We start from the raw sequence: 23,389 nt of genomic DNA, 5'->3' as shown, positions 1-23,389 counted from the left end.
CTCTGAACTAATGCTAATCCCCAGAGACCCAAAATGCTGTGATGGTCTATCATTCAGAGTAGAGAATTATTAAAGTCTAGAGACAGATGGGCTGTGGGTCTGAATCTGCCAGAAGACCCAGTTTGAGATGATTTCCTCAGTCTCAGAATATACAGTTGGGATAGATAAACTTAGGGCCTGGCAGCATTCCCACATTGGATTCTTTCTTATAAAATGAGGACTGCTATAGAAAGAAAGGCAAAGTGGAAGCCCCTAGAATTCTTCCTTACCCTCTGCCAAGATAATAAACAAAACAATACTACATCTCTGAGGGAGTTACTTGAATTAGTGCCATCATCAGTAACTTAAAAGATGCAAGAGTATTGCTTCCTACCACATCCCCACTTCATTTACCCTTTTGACTGGTACAAATGCCACATGGATTATGGTGAGTGCCAGTAGATTGTTACGAATTCAATCATCATGTGAAGTGAATTACAGCTGCAGTTCTGCTTGTGGTGTCTTTGCTGGAGCATATCAGCACAGCCCCTGAGGTTCTATTAATCTAGAAAATACTTTTAAGCCCATACTGATCAGCAAAGGTAGCCAGAAGCAGTATATCTTCACATGCAAACCCTACAATACTATATTGCCTCATGTCTGTATAAGCTCTTCAATTCTCTGTCATAATACAGTCTTGGAGACCTGGTATTAATCTATTACATTAATGACATTATGCTAATTAATCTGGTGGGCAAGAAATAGTAAACATTTTAGACACCTTAGAAAGAGAAACCCCCCAAAATTCATTTTTGGTAAAATTTCCATGGGTCCAATAGTCTAAGGGAAACCCTGGTGGTATAGTGGTTAAGAGCTATGGCTTCTAACCAAAAGGTTGGCAGCTTGAATCCACCTGGTGCTCCTTGAAAACCCTATGGGACAGTTCTACTCTATCCTGTACTGTCACTATGAGTTGGAGTCTACTCTATGGCAACAGGTAACAGGTAATAGTCTTAGACACTTCAGAATATCCCCTAAAAAGTAATAGAAAAATTGTCACACCTTGTACTGCACAGCATGAAAAAAAAAAAAAAAAAGCACAATGCTTGGTGGACCTTTTTAGATTTTGAAGTCAACTCATGCTACATTTGGGCATACTCTTTTGGTCCATATACTGGGTAAGTTTCGATGAGTCCTAGAGCCAGAAAATATTCTGGAGAAGGTCCAGGCTAGAATATAAATTTATTTGCCCCTTAGGCCTTATGATCTAACAGATTCAATGGCTTCTGAAGTGCTTGTGGAAAATAGAGGTGCTGCATGGAGCTCTTGCAAGCCCAAGGGAATATTAACGGAGTATTGGAGGGAGGCCATGCCCTCTTCTGTCTTACTGAAAAGCAGCTCCTAGGTTGCTACTGGTCCATAATAGAAACTGAACTCCTGACCACGAGACGCCAAATGACTACTCAATTTAAACTGCCCACATGAACTTGGAAGTACATGATCTTCTAAGCCATGAAATTGGGCATGCACAGAATATTTTGTTATAAAAAGAATGGTATATAAGAGACCATATCTAAGCAGATACAAAAGGCACAAGGAAATTGCATAAACCAGGTGGCCCAGATTTCCACAGTATCTGCTTCTATAACTTTGCCTCCTATTCCTCAACCCAAAGTTATAGTCTCATGGGGAGATCCCTATTAACAGAGGAGGAGAATAAAGTACAGGTCCTGTTTATGTATGGGTCTACATGGTATCCTTGCTCCAGTTGTAATTAGATGGCTAATGCACTATAGTCCCACTCAAATGACCCTGAAAAACAATGGTGAAGGGAAATCCTTCCACAGGATAGAAGAACTTGAAGTAGTAAATTTGGTTGTTCATTTCATGTTGCAGGATAGTTGGTCTGGGATACAGCTATGCACTACTAGTTTATGGGCAGTGGCTAATGAATCCGTTAGCTAGGCAGGGATTTGGAAAGAAAAGGATTGGAAAACTAGGTATAAGGAGCTCCATTATATGGATAAAGCTCTCAGAATGGACACAGAGGGTGAAGATATTTGTATCCCAAGTAGTTGCCTACCACAGGTATGTACTGCTGAGGAAAAACAAACAAACCTGTTGCCATTGAGTCAGTTCCGACTCTTGGTGACCCCATGTGTTACAGAGTAGAATTGTTCCATAAAGCTTTCTTGGCTGTAATCTTTATGGAAGCAGATCACCAGGCCTACCTTTTGTGGTAACACTGGATGGATTTGGACTGCCAACCTTTAGGTTAGTAGTTGAGCAAAAACCATTTGCGCTACCCAGGGAGCCACTGCTGGGGAAGATCTTCATAAGTAACTGGATGTCAGTCTTCCCTAGTCATTTGTTTGTTTGGTGGCTCCATGTACAAAGTGGTCATGGTGGCAGGCATGGTGGCTATATATGGGCTTAGTTGCTTGACTTCCCCTCATTAAGGCTGATCTGGTTATTGCCACCAATGAGTGCCCAAGCCACCGTTGGCAAGACCAGCATAAACCCCCCTATAAGGGCCCGTTCCTTAGTGAAACCAGCCAGTTACCTGGTGGCAATTTGATTACCTCAGACCATTCTATCATGGACGGGCCAGTGCTTTGTTCTCAAAAGGATACGTATGCATTTTGCATATTTATTTACCCATGGTACTTCTGCCAGCAACACCATTTGTGGACTTACCGAATATCTTTATCTAAAGTGTCCCACATGACGTCACTCCTAACTAGGGGATGCATGCTTTCAGAAAAGGAAGAGTGGCAGCAGTTTCACATCCTTGAAATTCATTGGTTTCTCCACTTGCCCCATCATTCTGAAGCTGCCGACTTGAAAACTTGGTAGAACATTGGAATGAATTACTAAAGGCTCATGTATGGTTGCAGGTGGAGCACAACAATCTGAGAGGGTGCTGTCTTACTGGATGTAGTATATTCCTTAAACCACTAGCCAATATATAGTGGTCTCTCCCCTAGGACTGGAATGTACAGGTTCAGGAAACCAAGAGGTGGGATGAGAGCAGCCCCTCTTACTCTTGCACTTTCTGTAGGATTTTTTTTTTCTTCTTCTTCTGTGACCTTAGGCTCAGTGAATTTGGAGATTCTAATACTCAAAGGAGAAATGCTCCAATCAGCAAACACAGTCATGGATCTGAGGAACTGGAAGATGAGATTACCCCTGGCCATTTTGTCCCCTCTTGCCACTGAATAAACAGGCAGAGAGGGATTGTTACTGCCTGAGGTGATTGATCCTGATTACTCAGGCAGAAATTGGGTTGCTGTACTCGGTGGCTAAGGAGGGATGATTTAGAATACATGGAATCTACTCATTGGAGGTTCCCTGGAGCATGTCTACTACTTGCCTAGTAGTTCTGGTTGATGAAAAACTGCAACATCCAATAAAGAAGAGTATCAAGGACTCAGATTCCACTGAAACAAAGGCCTCATTAGTCCTCAGGGTAAAGAATACCATCCAGCTGAGGGACAGGCACAGAGGATGGACGTGAAGTGGGTGATGGAAGACGGTAGCTATGATTACCAAATTAGAACTTGTTGGTAGCTATAAAATCAAGAAGTGTATCAGTTAACTGTTTCCTCCTCAGCCCTGCCTTTTCCTCTATCCACCTTATATGAATAACACTGGGAGTGGATAAAACAATAAATTTTGCATGGGAGTGTGACCATATTGATGTAACTTGTGATGATCAGAAGCTAATGTCTGTGTATATTTTGCTTGTGATGGAGAGCACAAATTTCTCACCCTTTGAGGATGAACATCACCTGAGGAGCAAAAGGTGTGGAGTATACTGAATAGATTCCAGTTACCCCTCAAGATCCACTCTCTACCCGTTTCTACCAAATTTCCTTCTATAGGAGGCTGACTTGCATTCATGGGCTTTTGGGTCCTGGTTGCCATCTGGCTTCTGGGTTGGGCCAAAGGGGAGAATTGAAAGAAAATTGAATGGGAAGAGAGTGAGGTAAGGGCAGTTATTACCCTGGTTCCTTCCCTGTGGGATCACCACCGGATGAATTTTTGTTTTGTTTTTTCTTTTTTGAGGAAGATCGCATCTCCAATCTAGTGACCCTCTCTACACAATTCTCTCACCCTGGATTCTGGTACCCATTCCTTCCTCTTGTCACTTCAGGCTTATGGATGGCAAGGGTTGTACCCCACTATTGCTAGCCATGGGATTCTACACTATACTTTGGGATTTCCCTATCCTTTGCCCACATCTCTGTAAATAATTCCTTTATTGCATTTACCTCACACTGCCAAATTTAAATGTGCCATCTGCTTCTTGTTAGGATGCTAACTGACCCAGCATGACTCCTGAGTTCGCCCAAACAGACATAAGGGAAAGGCTTTAATAACTGTAGAAGAGACTTTCTTCTACAAGACAGAAATGACTGAGCATGTAATTCTGATCGTCTTATAGCCTTGAAGGAACCTGGCCTTATGTAGTGAATGTCAAGAATAAAAAGAATTCTAATCCTTTCTGACATCACAGAATTATCAAATCAGCAATCTTGATCTGACACTACACAGGGAAGGAACCAGAGTAATAACTACTTTTAGATTTCCAATTACTTGATCCAGGAAATATTTGTATTATTTCAGCCACTTTGAATTAGGTTTTTCCAATTTTTAAAGCTGAAAGTAACTGATAGATTCTTATAAGCAGAATTGCTGGATCAAAGCGTATACACATTTAAATTTTTAATAATAGTTCCTGCAAGATTGCTTTCCAAAAGTGCTACACAGATTCACATATCCATCCACAGAATAAGTGAATCTGTTTCCCCATACCATTGCCTATCTTCCTTTTAATCTATGGGTGGAAACTGAATCTCCTATTGCATTGATTTACATTTTGCTAATTACTAGTCTGGTTAACTATAATTACTTATATTTATTGGATATTTATATTTTCCTATGTATGTACTGCTTTTTATATCCATTGCTCATCTTTCTGTAGGATTTTGTGTTTTTTTTTTTATTGATCAGAACTGGTTAAAAAATTTTGTATTATCAATTTTTTACTTGTCAGATGTTTTGCAAATGTTTTCTCCCGGGTAGCTTGTCTTTTAGCTTTCTTTCTTGGTTAGTATTTTCTGATTTTGCCCCAAACTAAAATTCTGATGGCATTCAATTTACTATCTTTTCTTTCCACGGCTTTTGCATTTTGTATGATGTGACTCATTGGGCTACAGGCTCTCTGTCATTGCTTCCATGTCCAGGATTTTTAAACTTTGAACATTTTAATCTATAACACTGCTTTAAGCATTGCACCATGGACAGCCCAATTAAGATTTTTTTTTTTTTTTTACTTTAGCTCTTTTGTTGTTGTTTTTGTTGCATGTATGTTTACAATTGATCAATAGCTGCTTCAAACTTAGAGACATAGGACTTTATGATCGTCCTGTATGGTTAGGTTCTTGTACCTTAACTTTTTTTAATGCTTTGTTTTATTTCTGGAATGTTGGTGAGTAATTTGGTGGTGATTTTGTTCATTTTTGTCCTTAGTTTCACATGGGGGAAAGGGCATTGTTAAATAGCATGTTGCTCCATATTCTAAAAGTCTGGGGTTTAGTGGAGACCGGCTTTAAGACGTGATGGATCAATCCAAAGGAAAGTGGCCTTGGATAATGAGCTTGGGAATTTTGGAGGAACAGAGGCCTTTGGACATAATCCAGCCACACCGTGCCACCCACATTGGGTAAAGGCTGTACCACAGAAGCTGCCCCAGGAATTTCCTTGGCATTTGTCCAAGTCTACTAGAGTACAAATGGACACATTCTGGTCTTGGTGGTTCATGGTACACACCGTGTTGTTCCATCAGTTCCCCTCAGGTGAGTGCCAGTTCTTTTCTTTTGGCAATCCCAGGCCAGACTATCCGTTCTGTTTGTAGGTAGCCCTTGGTGCAGACTAATCTACACTACACAGTGGCTTTGGTCCTCTTTGGAACTCCAGAGAAGCTAATGAGAACCCTGGAAGAGAATCCTATATTGAGAGCTGGGAGTTGCTGGTTCTAGGCCTACTTCTGCTACTAACTTGTTTCTGTGTATTTGGCAATTATGCAGCCAGAAAATCTTTCCTGCTTTATGGCCCCCTCTGCTTTATTAGTTGTTATTGTCAGCCTGATTACATTAATATGATGTTATGAAGATTATGCATCTATGAGCTGATTCTGGAGTTCTAGTGTTGATAAGCGATTAAGCTCTCCCCTCCTCCCTGGCTTCCATTTGGTGTTGTCTGACTTATTAAGGCCATGGTCATGTTAAGTGAGAAAACTAGGAGGACTTGTTACCAAACAAGTGTGGATGGTAATATCTTAGAGCTTGAAAATTGGAATCTGGACTAAATGATTTCTTAAAATTACTTTTCGTATCTAAGATCTTTGGACTTACGAGTACTTGCCTGAATTCAATTCAAGCCACACCTAAGGTGTGCATATTGTTATTGTTCTACATGGCAGTTAGACATTAATAGAATCTGGCAAAACTAAATATAATCTGGGTTATGTTTACATAGTAAAACCACATTCTTTAGTTTTTATAACCAGCATCGATATTGATAGTTTTCTCAAGTACACCTAGGGTGTCATGTGATCCTAATATCCATCCCTTCCACTCTCCAGACAAAAGTTCTGGGTCCATTTCTTCAGTAAATGGGCTCTCTCTGCCCATCGATTATCAGCCTCAATGGTTCAGTTCTCCCATTTTATCACCATCAGTCTTATTCCCTCCAATTTCTCTGAAGCTCATTTGCGCTAAAGTTTAAAAGTGGGACTATCAGAATGGATGCTGAGTGCTGGAAGTGCTGGGAAGTACTGGATTCTTTAAATAGGAATGGTCAGGACCAAGTGAAATAATAGGCTGAGGCTAAGGAGGACAAATGCCACCATAATACATAGGTTTCTGCAATCTTCATCTGGGCAGAGAAAATTCAAGATATATCCAATGGTTTTTGAATTAATGAAAATACAGCTGGGTTATGTCTTTTGGGTCCTCTGAGCATCTCTGAAGTGAACCCTCCCCTTAATCAACCTTAGCAGTCCCAGCACCTGCCAGACTACACTCTCCTCTCAGAGATCTGAGCATCTGTTATGTAAAGGACCCCTCTTTAGGTCTGGACACCAGTCCTATAAGATACTGCTTCAAGCTCCTTGGTTCTTTTGTTCCCTTCTTGCAGTTGTTACTATCTGGGGTACCTCAGCAATTCTGTTTCACTTGTAACCAATTACCTCTATTCAGGTACCTCTGTTTGCACTTCCTAGTGTGGGTTTTTCTTTCTAGACCAGATCCTGACTGAAGCAGAGACCTAAGGGATTTGGGAGCCAGGTGATGGGAAATTTTAGATGCTACTGAAAATTTTATTATTATTTTTTTAATTGTGTGGTGAGCATCCCAAGAAAGGGGATATGTTGACTAAAACACAGTGAAGGGTCTCTACAGCTGGGCAAAGGGGACTCAAGTGAGGTGACGTTGGCTGAGCCTAGTTTTGAATAAGGGTGTGTCTGAATTCATTGTCACACTCTCTCTAGGGTAACAGAAAAACCAGAAGCCAAAAGTGATTAGATTTGGTCCCTAACAGGAAAGAACCACACTCCTTCAGAGGCCAAACAGGAGATGGAGGTGAACAGTATGAGAGGTTGAACAAGGAGACTCTTCAGGACTGGGAAGACGAGCTCATGGATGGGTGTGCCTAGAAGATGTGTCTTGTTCTTTGCACTTTATTTTCTAGATAGAGAGGTAAATATGAAGCTATAAGAGCTTCTAGTCTACCTCCTGAAATTCCCTTCTCTCGCCTGAGTAAAGTTAACTTGTGCCTCTAGCAAATTTTTATACAGTGTTAAGCAGACAGTATAGGGGTATAACAGAATCAATACAAATAAACAAAACAAAACAAAACTTCTACCATTTATGGAGTGCCCACCATGTGTCCTGCATTACTAGAGCAGAGGGTGGGGATATACTGGAATCTGGGACTTAGTTTTTAGAGAACTCACTGCCCACTTTGTTAATACTTAGGCAATTCTGGAGCCCACTGAATTGGGGGGGTACCAGGGGTCAGACTTGTCTCAGTTAAGGATATGTTGCTTAGTCACAAGAGGTAGCTCTCCAAGGGGATGGAAATGCATCTTTGAGGGGCTGAAAGAGTGTTATGGAGGGGTATTTTTCAGCCTAACTCTCCATCCAGGAGTAGCCCCACTTGGAGTAGTTGAGTGGCTGGATGTATCACGTGGCTCTTACCTGGAGCACACAACTAATTTTGTTTTCACGGGACCTCCTTAGCGAGACTGTAGAAGTAAGGCTTCCAGTCCCAGGAGATAACAGTGTCTGTCATAAGGGGCCTGGCATTCTCAGTTATAATCCTAGAGTGTTGTGGCAAGAGAACTGAGCTCTGGGAAAGTCCCTCAGTCTCCCCTTTCTGACAAACTGGGACCTGTCATCATCTCTGTTTCCTTGTGGCTGATCTTGTGCAGTTTGACCCCGCCCTTATTTCTCATGCAGCCCAGACAGGTCATACTCGTGCTAATGGTGTGATTTCTTCCCCTGAGCTTTACAGGATCTTCTGGCAAGAGGAACTGGCCTTCTTTCACGTTGTATGGTTGTCACACCTCACCAAAGAAACTGGAGCCTCCCCGTGCTCTCCAGATAAATGACCCACACACTGTCAGAGCCTGTCAGAGCTCTTGGAAGCTGCTGGAGCTGCAGTTCAGTCCCCTGGACTTTTGATACGGATCCTTCCTTGTCAGGTGCAACAGATAGCTGGAAAGTCCCCTGAATCTGGACCTTTTTCTCTAGCTATGCTTCAGGACTCGACCACACCAGGCTGGCTCAGTGGCTTGTCCTGTGAGGGACTAGCTGCTTCTTTTGAGGAGTTGGTGGGATCCTGGCAGAGCTGCGCTGGCATGGGGCCCTTCCCTGCTCACAGGTGGAAGCAGCTGCTGACAGAGGGAGGGTCTCTGGGAAGAGGAGACGCTGGCATCAGGTGGTTGTGGGGTATTTCAGGTCAAAATCGGGCGCAGCCTTGGAAGTGCTAAGGAGATAATCTTATTGGATGGATTCCTGGGTGAAGAAAAATTCTACCTGGTCTCCTCTCCTTAAGGCTGCTTGAGGTTTTGTCCCAGGAGGGTGACTCAGATCTTCTGACAAGAGATTTGCGTCAGGCCAGGCTTTCCATTACCCTGTCTAGAATGAGGGCCTTAGGAACAAGTGTTCTGGGAAGGTCTTGGAAATGTCTCCTGAGGCCCATCTTACTATCTCTGTCTTCACAGGTGCTGAGACAACCCCACCATGACAGACATTCAAAAAAATCCTGATCATGGACAACCCCGTCGACAGGGTAATGTACTCACAGCTGCCTTCTCTGGATACCCCAGAATTTTCTACCCCTCCCTGTATATGGGAAACCCTGGCAGCATAGTGGTTAAAAGCTACAGCTGCTAACCAAAAGGTCAGCAGTTCGAATCTACCAGGCGCTCCTTGGAAACCCTATGGGGCAGTTCTACTCTGTCATATAGGGCTGCTATGAGTTGGAATCAACTCGATGGCAATGGGTTTGGTTTTTTTTTTTTTTTTCTCTGTATATGACCCTTACAACTTGGTGCTCTCCATTTCCCACTGGGCTTCTGGGGAGTGGGGACAATTCTTTATTCACTGCTCTAGTATCAGTCTATAGCACAGGGCCAGACACAGAGTAGTCATCAAAAAAGTGGCTGGGCCTTAACATGAGTGTGCTGTGGGGATGCTTATTACCCTCTGTCTTGACAGGTTCCTTTTGTTAGACCAGTTACTGCCCTTCATAGCCCTTGCCTTTCTCACTAGAGCTCACAGCTTTACTGGAAAGAAAGGCTGGGCTGGTGGGCCATGTGAGCACTACCAGTCTTGGTGTGTAAACCCCAGGCCTTCCTTACTGAAGAAGGGCCTGTATTAGATTTTCTTTTTCCTGGCATCCAGTAAAGCAACTTTAATGACCATGTCTCTTTATTATGCCTTTCCATTAAAACAGTGATGGTTAACCCTCAGAATGGGACTATCTTAGATTTGAATCACCAGGTGTGGGTTCTTCAGAGTCAGACCCTTGTGGCAGTTCCACGGAGTGACAGTGTGGTTCCAGGTAAGCGGTCATCCTATGTCATCTCGTAGAACTAGCTGCAATGCTGGTATCCAGCCTCTAGTTAAAGTGGGGCTTTACAATGGGGCCCACCTGGAGGAGGGAGGGTTTTATAGCTGGAAATGGAAGTGAACGAGAGGTTTGTCTTAGACTAAAGAAATTGGAGATGGTAGAAGAGCCTCCTGGGGAATAAGAGAGCTGCTTTCAGTGTTTGGAAAGTCTATCCTGTGGAAGAGGAGCAGCTTGTTCTATGTGACTTCAAGGTCTCTTAAAAGGTGCACAGGTAGTCCCCAGCTTACAACATATTTGAGTTAGGACAAACTGCACTTACAATTTTTTTTTTGTACATTTTATCATTAATAATATGTACTGCATACAATGTTACAACTCATAATTTGCTGATGTTATCATTCTCATACCAACCCCCCAAGACAAATAAAGATTGAATTTATAACGATACTGATAGTAAAAAACAACAACAACAATAATAAAGGTGTTCAGCTTACGTCAGAATTGACTTACAACAGAGCTGATGGAACAGAACCCTGTCGTAAGTCAAGGACTACCTGTAAATGGGTGGATACTACAGGTAGGCAACTTTCAACACCATGTTAGGCAAAACTTGTTAATTAATGGACAGGACTCTCCAAAGACGAAAAAGCCTGCCTGGGTTGGGGAGCTCCCCTCTTCAGATGCTCAAGTAGAACTGTGATGATTTCTAGGACATGGACTGCCAATGGTTGGACTTTTTATGTTTGTTCCATTTCCTAGTGCAGTGATTAGCACATGGTGCAAATGGAAGAATGATTGAATACGGTGGTTAGACATTTGGTAGGACCAGGGTAGCAGGGGTTATACTCTTAAGGTGTCTTCTAGCCTTGGTTGGAAGATATTACCCTGGTAAATCAAAAGATCTTTCCTTGACTTCAAAAGGAAACTGATAATGTCTTCTCCTTTTAAACCTATAGTCACTGTCACTCTTATCCCGTGCAAGTATCCAGAGTCTTTTGAGCAAGACAAAGGGACTCCAATTTATATGGGAATAAAGAATCCAGAGATGTGTCTGTCTTGTGAGGATGTTGGAGGGCAGCCCACATTGAAACTGAAGGTAAGTAACTAAAGAAAAAAAAAAAGCAAAAAATGCCTATTCCTTTTACAAGAAATTTCTTTTGTAGAAAACCTAATTTTAGAATTAAGAAAAAAAAGTACTCTCATTTTCCTCAGCATATTTATTTCCAGCTCCTTTCAAGCTATGTGTTTGCAATAGCTTTTCTTTTATTTATCCTGCCCCTCACTAGTTGAGAACTCTTGCTTGGCTGTCTTCACTTCAGGAACATTCCCAAGCATTGTTTCCTCAAGTATATTCACTTTCTTCGTTCTGCTTTATCTCTCCTTTTGGAATTCCTATTCATCAGCCATTGAATCTCGCTTCTAGATCTCACTCCAATATTCAACTATTTTTTCCTACTTTCCATCCTTATATTATTATTTTTGATATGTTTTAGGAGAATTTCTTGGTTCAATCTTTCAGTTCATGATTAACATTTTCAGCCTTGTCCTGTCTGCTAAATCATCTTTCTACTGCACTTTCTTAAATTTCAGTTTTTACTATTTTAATTTCCAAGTTCTCTAGTTGATTCGTTATATAACTGCCTGTGGCTTTAAAGAACAGAAATTTATTTTCTCACAGATTAGGAGGTTAAAAATTATCACTCTGGCTACTAGATGAGAATAGATTGTAGGGGACAAGGTTAAAAGTTGTGAAGGAGGCTTTTGAGGATATCTAGGTGTGATTTCATGGACTAGAGGGCAGCAGTGGAGGTGGGGAGATGTGGAACAGATCCTGGATATACTTTGAAGTTAATGCCACAGGATTTGCTTACAGAGTGAAGGTGGAATGTGAAAGTAAGAGAGGGGTCAAGGATGGCTCTAAAGATGGAGTCTCCATCATCTCCAACAGGGTGGAACAAGCTTTTTTAGGGAAGATCAGGAGTTCAGCTGGGACATGTTCAGTCTGAGAGGTCTGTTAGATATCTAAGTGGGGAAATGTCAGGCTTTAAAATATACAAATGTGGAGCTCAGATAGAAAAGTGGTCTGAGGTTTGAGATATGAATTTCCGAGTTATTTAGATGGTATTTAAAGTCACAAGGCTGGATAAAATCACCAAGCCAGTAAAAGTGAGTAGATAGAAAAAGTAAGTAGTAGTAAACGTAGATCTTAGGACGGAGCCTTGGCATTTCAACATTAGGGGTTGGGGAGAAGAGGAGGGGCCAGCAAAGTGCTATGAGAAGAAGCAGCAAGGAAGGTAAGAGGAAAAGTAGTTGAGTGTGGTATCCTGGAAGCCAAGGGAGGAAAGTGTATGAGGTGTCAAGTGCTGCTGACTGACTGGTCAATAAGATGAGGACTGAGAATTGCATTTTCAGGTCTGTCCAGTTTGCCAAGTCACCCTTCTGTTGTGTTCTAGTCCTTAGACAAGGAGTGAGAATTCACCATTGCATTTGGCAGTGTAGAGGACATTGGTGATCTTGATGAAAGCAGCATTGGCGCAGTGGTGGGGTCAAAAGCTTGGATAGAGTTAGCTTAAGAGAGGAATTAGAGAAGTTAGCAAATACGGGCAGCTATTTCAAGGAGTTTTCTGCAAAGAGGAACTGGTGGTGAGTAATCAAAATGGTTATTTTTTTTTTAAGATGGTAGAAATAAGAACAAATGTTATGCTGATGGGAATGATTGACTAGAAGAAGCAAAATTAATGGTGTACGGGAAAGAAAGAATGGCTGAAGGAATGCCCTTAAGTAGGGGAGTGCAGATGGGATTTGTTACCCAGGTGGGTGGACTGGCTTCAGTGGAGATTGAGCATGGCAATTCTGTTTGGGGCAGTGAGACATGGGTGAGGGTGAAGATGCTGCTGGGGGCACATGTAATGGTGCTGTTTGTAGAAGTTCTCTTTTAATTGTTTCAATATTCTCAGTGAGTAAAAAGTTGAAAATGAGGATGAGAGAGGAGATACTGGTGTTTGAAATAAGAAAAGTGTTCTTTCATTTATTAAACAGTAAACAAATGTCTATTGTGTAGAAAACCAGGAACTTTTCTATGTGTTGAGGAATATAGTGATAAACATTCTGACAATAATTATACAATCAGTAGATAAACATGCTAAGTTCAGATGGTGATTGGTACTACTGTAGAAAGTAACCTGGCAAGGAGAGAGTGATGGTTGTTGGTGGTGGTATTTAGAGGTCTACTTTGGCTAGGGTGTTCAGTGATGTTCTATTGGAGGAAGGGACATTTGAGCCAGACCTGAGTAATGGGAAAAAAGGCTGTCATGGGAAAAAGGAGAGGCAACGTCCAGATGGAGTGAGGGCAAAAACCAGGACCCTCGAGGCAGGAACACGTTGATCTCTTGGAGGGAAAGAAAGAAGATAGGTGTGGCCGTAGCACAGTGAGCATGCAGGACAGTGGTGGAGGTAAGTGTAGCAAGGTAGGCAAGAGCTGGATGTTCTAGACCCTGCAGACTTTGTTAAGAAGTTTGGATTTTATTGTAATTATAATAGAAAATCATGGAAGAGTTTTAAACCAGGAGGTAACACGATCTTATTTTTTATCAACTTAAAGGTTGCTCACCTGCTTTGTGGAGAATAGATGGTGGGTAAATAGAGTAGAGTCAAGGAGAACAATTAGAACACTATCACAATCATCCAGGCAGTGGCCTGGATTAGGGTTTGGCAATGGGGGTTGCAAGAAGTGGCTCAATTCATCAAGAAATTCCCAAATATTTTGGAAATGGTCCTCAGGACTTGCTGCTGACTTGGATGTTAGGAGGGGGGTCAAAGAAAGAGATGCCAAGGGTGAGTCTTGGTTTTTGACTGCCCCCCAAAAATTGAGTGGATTAACTGGAAGTCATTAATTGAGTAAAGGAATTCTATGGGAGAACTCCTCTCACCCAGTGAGAAAGAGAGCCAATTTATGGACCATCCCTGTGTCTCTCTGAAGATTTTGCTTACACATAATTTACACTTATTTTACCTAAATATATAATATATACTATAAAAATATTCTTGTATATGCAATATAGAAGTCATCTCTTGAATCCTTTATTTACTATATTCCTTTTGGTGCAAGTCCCTTGATTTGTTAAGGCCTGTTGTGTCTTTTTCATGGCATTGACCTTTCCATGTTCGGTCAGAGAGTCCACCTGGCTGTCTTTTGCCATGGCAGTGGTCTTGTAGGGGGATGCATGTTCTTGAAGTTTTGGTAAGGAAGGACCTTGGCGTACCTCTTCAAACTTGTATCTTCTTCCTTTTCTAAAAGATCCCTTTAGCCTCTTGTGCAAGGAGGGTTCGTTGTTCAAATGTGCCACTTGTTTATTCACCTATCCCTCGTATCTTCTCCTATGTTGGCTCTGGATTTGAGAGTATGTGCTGGGAAGGTGAGATTTTGTATGTGCTCTCTCTGCTGCTCTTTTGAAATATGTTTTCCTAGGCTTGCACTACTAGATGGAGAAGGCTTTCTCCAGCTTTGGAACATTTACTGGTTGTGTGCAAGTAAATTGGAACAACTCCAACAGCTTCTGATTCTCTTCTCGTGTATTCCCTCTCACATTTCAGGTGGAGAAGATACTGGATTTGTACGACCAAGCTGCACCTGTGAAGCCCTTCCTCTTCTACCATGACAAGAAAGGCAGGACCTCCACCTTCGAGTCTGTGGCCTTCCCTGGCTGGTTCATCGCCTCCTCAGAAATAGGCCAACCCATCTTCCTCACTTCAGAACTAGGGAAAGCATACAACACTGAGTTTGATTTATCTATAAAGGCTTGAACTCAGCCTGGAGGTGGCAGCTTCGCCAGAGATCTTTATCTTCAATCTTCTAATTGCCAGTGTGTTTTCATCTTTATTATTTCAGGGTTGATTTCACACCCATACCAAGAGGTGAACAGGGCTGCCATTATCATCTCCTTTTGTAGGTGAAGAAGAAATAATGACTTCATGGTAACTGAGGAATAGAATGTGGGCTCAGAACCAGGAGGGATGGAACGATATTTGGTTCTCCTCTCCAGCTGAAGTTGTCTGGATCATAGTCATCTATACTAGTGACTTTAGGACCAAAAGACCACGGGGCCTTCTCCTGAGGTGTATATGAAGAAACTTCAAAGCTCAAAAGAATCTTACCCAAGATTGTGTAACTAGCAGACTAGCATGAAGGTGATCTTTGTTTTTGTTTTGTTTTCTTTCCTTTTTAGATTATATCTTCTGTAGTCTTTATACTTTATATAGTTGCCAGTGTTTCTCAATGTGTGTTATATATCAAGACCTTTTAAAGGAAAATAATTCTTGTGTTAAATTAAATTATTTTTGTCCCAATTTTAATGTATACACAAAGCCAAATATTCATATGTTTATATAAAAACAAAGACAAAACCGATGTAAAATGAAATAAAATAAAACAAAACATAAACTAAAATTAGCAGCAGTAATTGAATGAGGCCATCACAGTGGTTAAGCCTGGGACTGGGGCTTTGCTAGAGAGTAAAGGGATTTGTCAGTGGTGATAGGATGGAGGCAGGGAATTAAGCACCTGAAATGACACTGCTGTTCGACAACTCTCTTTATGGTCTCGCAGCCTTGTTTTCTCCCGCTGCCTCTAGTCTTTTCATTTTAGGCATGCCTGCCATCCACATATTCCTTTTAGAAACCACTGTAAATTGCCTTTTAGGGAACAGAGAGCCTTGCTTTCCTACCAGTTATGCTTCAGATGATGTATTCTGATGAAATTTTGAAAGTGATTTTGGGTGTAATTGTAGAGAGAGGTAGCTCGGATCTGATTCTGTATACAATAAGTTTTTCTACAGTTGACTTCAAAACTACTAATGTAGAAAATGCTTGTTTGCTTAAATACATTCTACAAAATAGCCAGAAAACCAAAAACCAAACCTGGTGCCATCAAGTCGATTCCAACTCACAGTGACCCTAAAGGACAGAGTAGAACTGCCCCAGAGGGCTTCCAAAGAGTGCCTGGTGGATTCAAATTGCCGACCTCCTGCTTAGCAGCCCTAGCTCTTAACTACTACGCCACCAGGGTTTCCTAATAGGCTCCACTGCAACAGGTTCTACAAAATAGCCCTCATTATTAAAAAAAAAAGTTTTCTTTTTTTTTCTACTTTAGGAAAATCAGACTGCATACTGTTAGGAATACCAGTAAGCAGTCTGCAAGCATCAATTTAATGCAGCGTCTCTTGATTCTTTAACGTTTTCTTCTGCAGCTGAATGTACTTCTAGCACTACAGTTTTATTAAGATCAACATTAAAATGGGCATCTAAGCTAATTAGTTCTGGAATATCAAATAGAAGAATTAGTCATTGAATATTTACTGTTATACTCACTGCTAATAAATGGCAGTAGGCAGTTACATAGACAGTTGGGATCTGATGACACATTTATTATGACAGGATTGTGGCCCTGAGTGCTGTAGAGCGTCCGCCTCCCACCACTGGCTGTGATTATTCAGTTCTCCCTCCTCCTTGCCTGCTTTGAAAACCTTTTTCATGCAGGACACTAGGACACCTTGGACTGTGACTTGGCACAGATGTGAGTTCAAACAGAATCTCAAATACGAGCTCATGTGGCTGGCCTTGGGGATAAGGTGGTCGCTCTGATGATCCAGGGTAGGCTCTTATTACATGGTTAGAGTATAATCAAAATGAAAACACCAAGTTACAATAATCTCATAGGCAGCTTGTGGAACCGAGACACAGACTTCCACGGACCCTGGTTTACACATCACATTTGACAGATAGTGCACTATGCCCTGGCTTGTGAAACCACAGAAGGCCTCTGTGGGTGGTGTTACCCTTGTTTTCAGTTGGTTGTCCTGGTCCACAAGGAGGCCTGGTGGTGCAGTGGTTTAAAAGCTCAGCTACTAACCAAAAGTTTGGCTGTTCAAATCCACCAGCTGCCCTGCGGAAGAAAGATGTGGCAGTCTGCTTCCATAAAGATTTACAGCCTTGAGAACCCTGTGGGGCAGTTCATACTCTGTCCTATAAGGTCACTGTGAGTTGGAATCAACTCGAAGGCAACAGGTTTGTTTGCTTTTTGGCCTGGTCCACACCTAGTTTCTACACTTTTGCTGTACCAAATGCTGTTGAGTTTGACTAGCATGATCTCCAGGCCATTGGAGAATTTGGTTCCTTTTGATCTTTAGCACCTGGGTGCTGTAGAGGCCAGATGCACCAGCAGTGGGGCTTTTTGGATTCTGGAGGGAAGAATAGTCCTAGAACCCCACCTCCCCCAGCTACCACCAATTGAGGATTAAGATGCTGAGAGGGATGTTGCTCTGTGGACCTGCTCTGGAGCTGATCTCTTCTGGCACTGGGACTACTGAAGGACAGCAACAGCTTCCTGAAGTGTGGACCTGAAGATGCTGCCCTGTGTCTCACGGACAAATGGATGTTTGCCCCCAGGGCCCGTTAACAACAGTTACAATTAGTAATTCTTCATATCAATGAAACGTTACTTTTTATTTCTTAGACTTGTTGAATTTTTTTTTTAATTCCTATCAAAGTAATATATACTTATGGTAAAAACAAAATTCTCTTGCCCCAGTCCTATTTCTACAAGTCAATCACTTCTAACTTCTTTTTAGCTATTATTTCTGCTTTTTCTCTGCATATGTCTAGGTATATGTTTTACTTCTATTTCCTGAATTACAATTTTATGTAGTATCTTTTCTACCAGACAGATGTCATTTGCATCTCTACTGGACAACAATTATAGGCTCTTCATTCGTTTTCTACAAGTCAATGATAAATACACCAGACCAAACCAATTGCCATTGTGCCAATTCCAACTCATGGTGACCCCATATGTTGCAGAGCAGAACTGTTCCAGATGGTTTTTCAAGGCTGTGACCTTTAGAAGGCAGATTGCCAGGCTTTTTTACCTAGGTGCGTCTGGGTGGGTTTGAATTGTCAACCTTTCAATTAGCAGCTGAGAACTTAACCATTTGTGCCAAGCAGAGACTCCTAATAACAGTCAATAGCAAATAGTAAGTCAAACAAAATTGTATTTCCATAGAGAATGTGGGTCTGTTAGACAATGCTGTCATTGAAAAGGTATACAATCATGTTTTTGCCTTTTTTAGTATTTGGGTAATTTTTCCTAATGACGTGATCTCCTTCAGCTTTTTCATTTTATTGGTGAGGAAAGGGAGGTACCTGAAGTGGATGTGACTTGCTGAAGGTGACACCAACATTTTGTAATAGGACTAGAAATAATGGCACTCTTGCTTTTTGGTCTTTCAGTTCTGACTCCTGGAGTTGGGATGTGATGAAACATGGTGTAAGAGATCAGCAACGATTACCCAGAGCAAGATGACAGAGCAAAAGATGAGCTACCTCACTCCTAAAATTAGGGCTGTCCTTATCTGGCAGGGTGACTTACCCAAGGTGGGGCACCCCAAGCCACCCAAGCATTGTTCTGTAACGATGCAAGTGCTGAAATGTATTGTTACCCATATTTCCCAAACTGGAAGCAACATCAGAATGACCTGGGGTGTGTGCTAAAAATGCAGGTGATTGAGCCCACCCTGATCTAACAAATTAAAACCCACCCCCTTGAAATTCTAAATTATCAGCTTTAATGTTGGGATTGAATCAATTTTTTACCAAGGACTTTAGGGAATGCTGATGATTACTTAAGCTTGGGAAATACTCTTCTGGACCATCCCAATGGAGTTTCGTGTGTGAAAAGACTCAGACTAATCATGCTTGAGATGACCTGTGTGTTTCTACAGAAATAGGTACATAACATACTGTTTACTGATTTTGTTGATGTTTCCTTCTCTAGGATTGTTCTCTCTTGAGTGATTTAGCAGTGAATTGAACAAAATGCCTTATATAAAAGTGTTTAAACCCTCAAGTATAATTTCACAATAGCCCAAAGCTGGAAAGAACCCAGATTTTCTTTGACAAGAGAACGGATAAACAAATTGTGTTATATTCATAAAAATAATAATATCATCAATAAAAGGACATGAATTACTAATAGAGATTCAACTAGATGAATGTCAAAAATATTATCAGAGGAAGTCAAACAGAAAAGGAGTACATATTGTATGCGTTCATTGATTGACATTCAAGTAATCTGTGGCGGTAGAAACTAGGACAGAGGTTTATTTGGCAGCAATGAGGACAAACAGAAGATCCTAAAAGCTGTGGAGAACTAAAACTGTCACACTCAACGGATCAAAAAACCACAATGACTTTGCACTTCTCTGTAGCAATACAGGAGTTAGAAATCAATGAAGAAGTGGTTTCCAAATTCTGAAGGAAAGTGGTTTCCAACCTAGAATTCCACAGCCAATCAGTTAAGTGAAGAACAGAATAAATGCATTTTCGTAAAAGCAAGACTGATGATTTCTTATGTACTTTTACTTAAGAAGCTACTAAAAGGTGTGCTTTGCCAAAACAAGGGCTTACTCTAAGAAAGATGAAAACGTGGACTCTCGGAAACAGGGGACATTACCCCAAAGGGAGGCAAAGTGAGCCTGCAAGATGGTGGCAAATGCAGATTCCAAGAGGTCAGGCAGAGCGAAGCTGTTCAGGAAGTTATTCAGTTTACTATATGCCCTAGCTGTCAATAGTGCTTGCATAGTTATAATAATATAAACTCTGTATAGTGATCTATCTGAAATTATGATGTAAATATTTTGTGAGGATTTGTGGATGGATGGATGTGTGCGTGTGTTGGGGGGTGTACATGTGCGCATGCACACACATGCAGTAGGGGCCAGGTGGGTGTGAATGAAAGATCCAAAACTTGTCTTTCGTAGAAGGATGTCCATTCATAATTCTAAAAGTGAAAAAATCAAGATGTAGCAACATATTCATGGTATTTAGAGATATGAAGGCAAATATCAAAAATAAGCAGTTAAAAGAGTTAAAAGTGGTTGTCTTCAAGTAGCAGGAAATAATGACTATTCTGTTTCACAGCAAGCTTTGTATTCCTCATTGGATTTTAAAATTACGTGGAAGTAATTTTGATGAAACTTCAAAAAAAGTGTATGGTTCCATATTGGTTAGTCTGTGACTTTAAGTGGCAAGATGGCATTTAGCTGAGTACACGGGCTTCCAGGAAGAAAGATTCCATGTATAGCTGTTTTCCTTTCTACACTGAAAGCCTCCTCTTCCATTTGAGTTGGAAACCAAATCCGGTTCCCAGGCTTCAAGGGAGTGGATACATTCCATCCACAGGGGGCAAACAGAAGAGGCCAGGTCTTGCGAGCGTTACAATGGCGATCCTTCTGCCTCCATACCATGGTATGAACCAGCTTATTACAGAAGTGGGCCACTAGGAGCTGGTGAGGTCTGGGCCAACATGGGCCACAACTAGGTGAAATATTTTCTCTTGGAAATGGAAAGATCAGAACCAAGAGGATTGGGGAGTATTTTATATAGAAAGCTCAGGCTCTGTTCATGGTTTCTGCAGAGATGGTGTTTTCAAATACACCAACAGTTGTCTAATGTTTAACATTTGAATTTAAAATAATTTTTCTTTATCAGTAGTACCTTTTCCATTTATTTAGCCGGTGGGTTGGAGGCCATAAATTGAGGAAACAGCCCTTCGTTTTCTGCTTGGGAAGGATGTGCCATCACTCTGAGTACAGGACTTCACCTTGAGGTTGCCTCGGGTTCGGACCCAAGGCTGTGGAGAGGGAGTGTTTTCATTCTTTACACATCCATGTCTATGGATTTTAATATCTGGGTATTTACACTTAATACATTCCTAAAGGATTTTTTTTTCTCTCTGTAAAATTTGGATAAAAGATTTTCTGGCTTTTAGATATGACTGAAATTATTTTTTTCATCTTTATTACTGATGTGTCTGATTTTTTCAACCTTTTAAATAATTAATATTTTAGTTTATTGTATCTTGTTTACTTTTGCGTATTTTTTAAAAGTTGTCACAGAATTATTCTAAATTACAGAATTTAACAACAGGATTAAATTATGGTAAACCCTAATAAATGATAGACATTGTTGTTATGTTGTTTTTCTTACTTCTGTGAAATTCAGGGAATCTCTTCAGGACCTACTTTCTCTTTATAGTCAAAATAAATATTGAGTAGGTATAAAGAAATATTTGTTTAGAAATATTTATTTAGAAATGTATGAAGCATAAAGAATAAAAGAGACCCACACGAACTCATCGTCAAGCTGAAGAAATAGAACCAGGACCTTTTGACCCCCATATGCTCATCTTCCAGTTTATCCCTTCCCTCAGACCTAACTGCCACCCTACATTTGACAGTTATTATTCCCTTGCATTTTGTTATAGTTTCAGCACATATGTATATATCCCTAAAATATACATTGTTTAGTTTTGCCTATTTTTAATCTTCATGTTAATTAAATCACACTGTATGTATCCTTTTACAGCTTGTTTTATGTTCTTGGAATTCATTCACTGTGATATATAAGGTCAGGTGCTCTGAGGAGAAGATGCCAAGGTGAAATTAGACGTGCAAGAGATTTATTGGGAGAAACACCTATGAAGGACTCAGAGGTGAAGGATCAAGAGAATGCAGGGAGAGTCTTTGGACTGTAAATCAGGACTGACATTAATGATAGAAAGAAGGGAAGAAAGGAGGGCTGAGTAGGAAGGGTCTTGGACTGCACTACAGCTGAGAATCTCTGAGAAAGTCTCCTCCAGGCCAGTGGGGAGCTCGAGAGCAAAGCTTGCACAAAGAGGAGTCTCACATCACGAAGAAAGGCCTGGCTCTAGTACCCTACTACGTTCAGTCTCATTGGCAGGCAGCAGTCCAGGGAGAGAGCAGCCTAGGCAGGAAGAACGCAGTGTATCCAAAGGTGTGGCAGCTGCAGGCTATCTGACATCCTTTTTGTAATATGCTGTTGTTAATGAATTGAATTTTGTCCCCCTAAAATACACTGTTTCTTTTTAAATTATGCTGTAAATCCTAACTTCTGCTTGTGGTCATGATCCCGTTTGTGAATGGAAGGTATCTGTTATGCTAATGAGACAGGGTTAGGTTATGTGGGTCACTAAGGGTAATAGTGAATGGTGCCACTCCTATTTTCACTCCTTGGTTCCTGGACTCATGAATCTTGGCTATGGGAGAAACAGCACCATATACTAAACTCTGCTTTAGAGCATATATCGTTTCTTGGAGGTCATTGCCTCAGCCCTGCAAGGTATTGCCACCTGGCTGGTACTATAATTGTGTCTTTAGAAGGCCATTCCATAGTTCTATCAAGCCAGATGCTTCAGGATGATGAGGAACATGATGAGGCCACTGAATTCCATGAGCATGGGCCCATTGCTGCACTTAATTTGCTGTGAAGTGAGTCTCTTGATCTGAGGCAATGCTGTGTGGGATAACATGATGGTCTCGTGGACAAGGCATTCTGGAAGTCCACAGATGATAGTTTTGGCAGAAGCATTGCGTGCAGAGAAGGCCAATCTATATCCAGAGTAAACGTCTATTCCATTAAGAACAAAATGCTACTTTTTCCATGATGGAAGTAGTGCAGTGTAATTGGCCTGCCACCAGGTAGCTGGATGATAACCTCAAGGACTCGTGCCATATCGGTGACTCAGTGTTGGTCTCTGCTGCTTACAGATTGGGCACTCAGCATTGGCTGTAGCCAAATGGGCTTGGTCAGTGGAAGTCCATGTTGCTAGGTCCAAGCATAGTCTCCATTCCTGCTATCATGTCCACTTTGTTCATGAGCCCATTGGGTAATGATAGGAGTGGCTAGGGAAAGAGGATTTCTAGTTTCCACAGAAAGATTCATCCTATCCTCTTGATTGTTAAAATCCTCCTCTGCTGGGTCACCCTTTGGTGACTAGTCACTTGAGACACAAGTATCTTCACTTCTTTGGTCCATTCAGAGAGGTCTAGTCACATACCTATTCCCCATACATCCTTGTCTCCAATTTTCCAATCACGTTCCTTACAAGTCCCTGACCATCAAGCCAAACCATTGGCCACAGCCCATGAGTCAGTATACAATTACACATCTGGCCATTTCTCCTTCCAAGCAAAGTGAACAACCAGGTGCACTGCTCGAAGTTGTGCCCACTGGTAGGATTTCCCTTCACCACTGTCCTTCAGGGAGATCCCAGAAAGGGGTTGAATTGAAGCTGCTGTCCATTTTTGAGTGGTTCCTGCGTATTACACAGAAGAATCTGTAAACCAGGCATGAGTTTTCTCTTTCTCATCAACTGCTCATAAGGAACTCCCCATGAGGCCATAGATGCAGACTG

At 41.4% G+C, this 23,389-nt stretch overlaps 1 protein-coding gene across 6 annotated transcripts in view; it reads left to right on the top strand.

The window, feature by feature from the left end:
- LOC100675786 (interleukin-36 gamma-like) overlaps positions 1-20,946 on the top strand; it is a 55,962-nt gene extending 35,016 nt beyond the window's left edge. For 2 of the 6 annotated variants that reach the window (XM_064268825.1, XM_023557025.2), the window contains 5 exons: positions 8,560-8,749; positions 9,272-9,339; positions 10,006-10,113; positions 11,079-11,218; positions 14,716-20,945. In XM_064268825.1, coding sequence (XP_064124895.1) covers positions 9,291-9,339; positions 10,006-10,113; positions 11,079-11,218; positions 14,716-14,925 — 507 coding nt within the window. In that variant the 5' untranslated portion in view covers positions 8,560-8,749; positions 9,272-9,290 and the 3' untranslated portion in view covers positions 14,926-20,945. Of the gene's footprint in view, positions 1-7,637; positions 7,743-8,458; positions 9,340-10,005; positions 10,114-11,078; positions 11,219-14,715 lie in introns of those variants that run through there. The other 4 variants (XM_023557026.2, XM_023557027.2, XM_064268824.1 and 1 more) reach the window with 4 other exon arrangements.
- Positions 20,947-23,389: the final 2,443 nt, after the last annotated feature.

This window comes from Loxodonta africana, chromosome 15, assembly GCF_030014295.1.
Source record: "Loxodonta africana isolate mLoxAfr1 chromosome 15, mLoxAfr1.hap2, whole genome shotgun sequence".
Classification (NCBI taxonomy): Eukaryota; Metazoa; Chordata; class Mammalia; order Proboscidea; family Elephantidae; genus Loxodonta; species Loxodonta africana.
The sequence above is the reverse complement of the archived record's forward strand: the minus strand, read 5'-3'. Positions and strand labels throughout refer to the sequence as shown.